Genomic DNA, 1,788 nt, shown 5'->3' with positions numbered 1-1,788 from the left:
TACTTGTATTTCTATAATATACTTATTATTTTACCTATACTTTAGTTTTCTTTTTTTTTAAGCTTTTCACTTATATCTATTATCGAATTTCTACACAAATTTTGCTACACAATGATAAATTTTATTTGAATAAAGTTTCAACTTTTTCTTTCGATTTTTTCAAATCTTCAAATTTACTCAAATTTTAAAACTCATTGAGGTGTTTGAATTATTTTAAGTTTTAAAATTCATTCAAAATTAACCATTCATTTAAATAATTATTTTTATTCAATATAAAAAAAATAAATATTTTTTAATTATAATTATTTTTATTTAATTATAATTATTTTCATATTTTTTTCAAATAATTATTTTTATTCAATATTTTTTTTATTGCATTTTTCTAAAATTTACAGAAAATTCTTGCTGATCGACGATTATTAGAAAATGCTCAACAAGTGAAAATAATTGAGAAACAAATTAAATATACACAACATCTTATTGAGCATAAACGAAAAACTATAAGCAAATGGCAAAATGGTAGTGCTCAAAAAATTTACAAAGTAATTTGTTAATTTAGCATATTTTGCTAACTTTTGTAAGCTTTACTTTTATGATATCATTATCTTTTTATTCATTTTTCAATTGTCAACTAATGATGATTTTACAAATTTTTATTTTATCATTTGTTTTTTATTTCATAAATTCTTATTTTATAAATTTTTAATTGGAAAAATATACGATTAAATCGGATAATAATTTGAAATATTACCATAAATTAGTGTTATTTCAGGATAATCAATTAAGTATGCTTGAACAGGAAAATAAAGATTTGGAAAAAAAGATGGTCGATTGGTTAAAAGTGAATCAACGATTGTTGAATATATTTGAAATGATGAAAGATCATGAAATGACGATGATTTTTGCTACAGAACGTTGTAAACAACGAAATATACAAGCTCGGGTATTTCTAAAATTAATAATTAATCAATTAATCGATCATCTGATAACAAAAATAGTAATCATTATTGTTAACCAAATAATGAAAATGATTAATTGATGATTAATCAATTAATCATTCATCTTACAGTAAAATAACAATCGATCTTGTTAACCTAAGAATGCATATGATTGATTGATTGATAGCTGATATATTAATTATCATTATTGTTAGCCAAATAACGCAAATGATTAATTGATGATTAATCAATTAATCATTCATTTTACAGTAAAATAACAATCGATCTTGTTAACCTAAAAATCCAAATGATTAATTGATTGATTGATAGCTGATATATTAATTAAACTGATAGAAATATATCGCATTAATTAATTTAATTACTTATTTTCCTTCAAATATATTCTTCTAATTATTCCCATAATTGTTGAACAATATTTTTATTCATTTGCTTATTCATTAAACTTTCTGGTCATATCATTGCTAATTACTAATTTTTGATGATTTATTGCTATTCATATCATCTATTTGATATGATGGAAATAATCGGAATTGAAAAACTAGAAAAAACGACTGTCAATATCGAATGATAGGAAGGTATTAGTGAAAAATGGTTCCAATTTAACCTATTAAATTTTTAGAGTAAAAAATAAAGATATTTCATTTTGCAGGAAGAATGCAACAAAATTCAAACACATATATTAACAATATCGAAAAGATTGGATGATATAAATATGCATAATATCAATAATACATCTTCCAGTTCAATTACATTACATAGTGAAGAGAATGGATTAAAACAAAAATAATTATTTAGTATCATTTTATAGAAATTTTACAATAATATTAAT

General features: G+C 21.0%; 1 protein-coding gene across 1 annotated transcript; it reads left to right on the top strand.

The window, feature by feature from the left end:
• Window positions 1-395: 395 nt before the first annotated feature.
• On the top strand, window positions 396-1,746 carry LOAG_15225 (hypothetical protein; the record flags this gene model as incomplete). The annotated part of the gene is made up of 3 exons (XM_003150716.1): window positions 396-542; window positions 773-943; window positions 1,609-1,746. Coding segments are annotated over 3 exons (456 nt in total), but the record flags the coding sequence as incomplete, so codon positions are not given.
• Window positions 1,747-1,788: the final 42 nt, after the last annotated feature.

Source organism: Loa loa (genome assembly GCF_000183805.2).
Source record: "Loa loa unplaced genomic scaffold supercont3.165, whole genome shotgun sequence".
Lineage (NCBI taxonomy): Eukaryota > Metazoa > Nematoda > Chromadorea > Rhabditida > Onchocercidae > Loa > Loa loa.
This window is presented reverse-complemented; position numbering and strand designations above follow the sequence as displayed.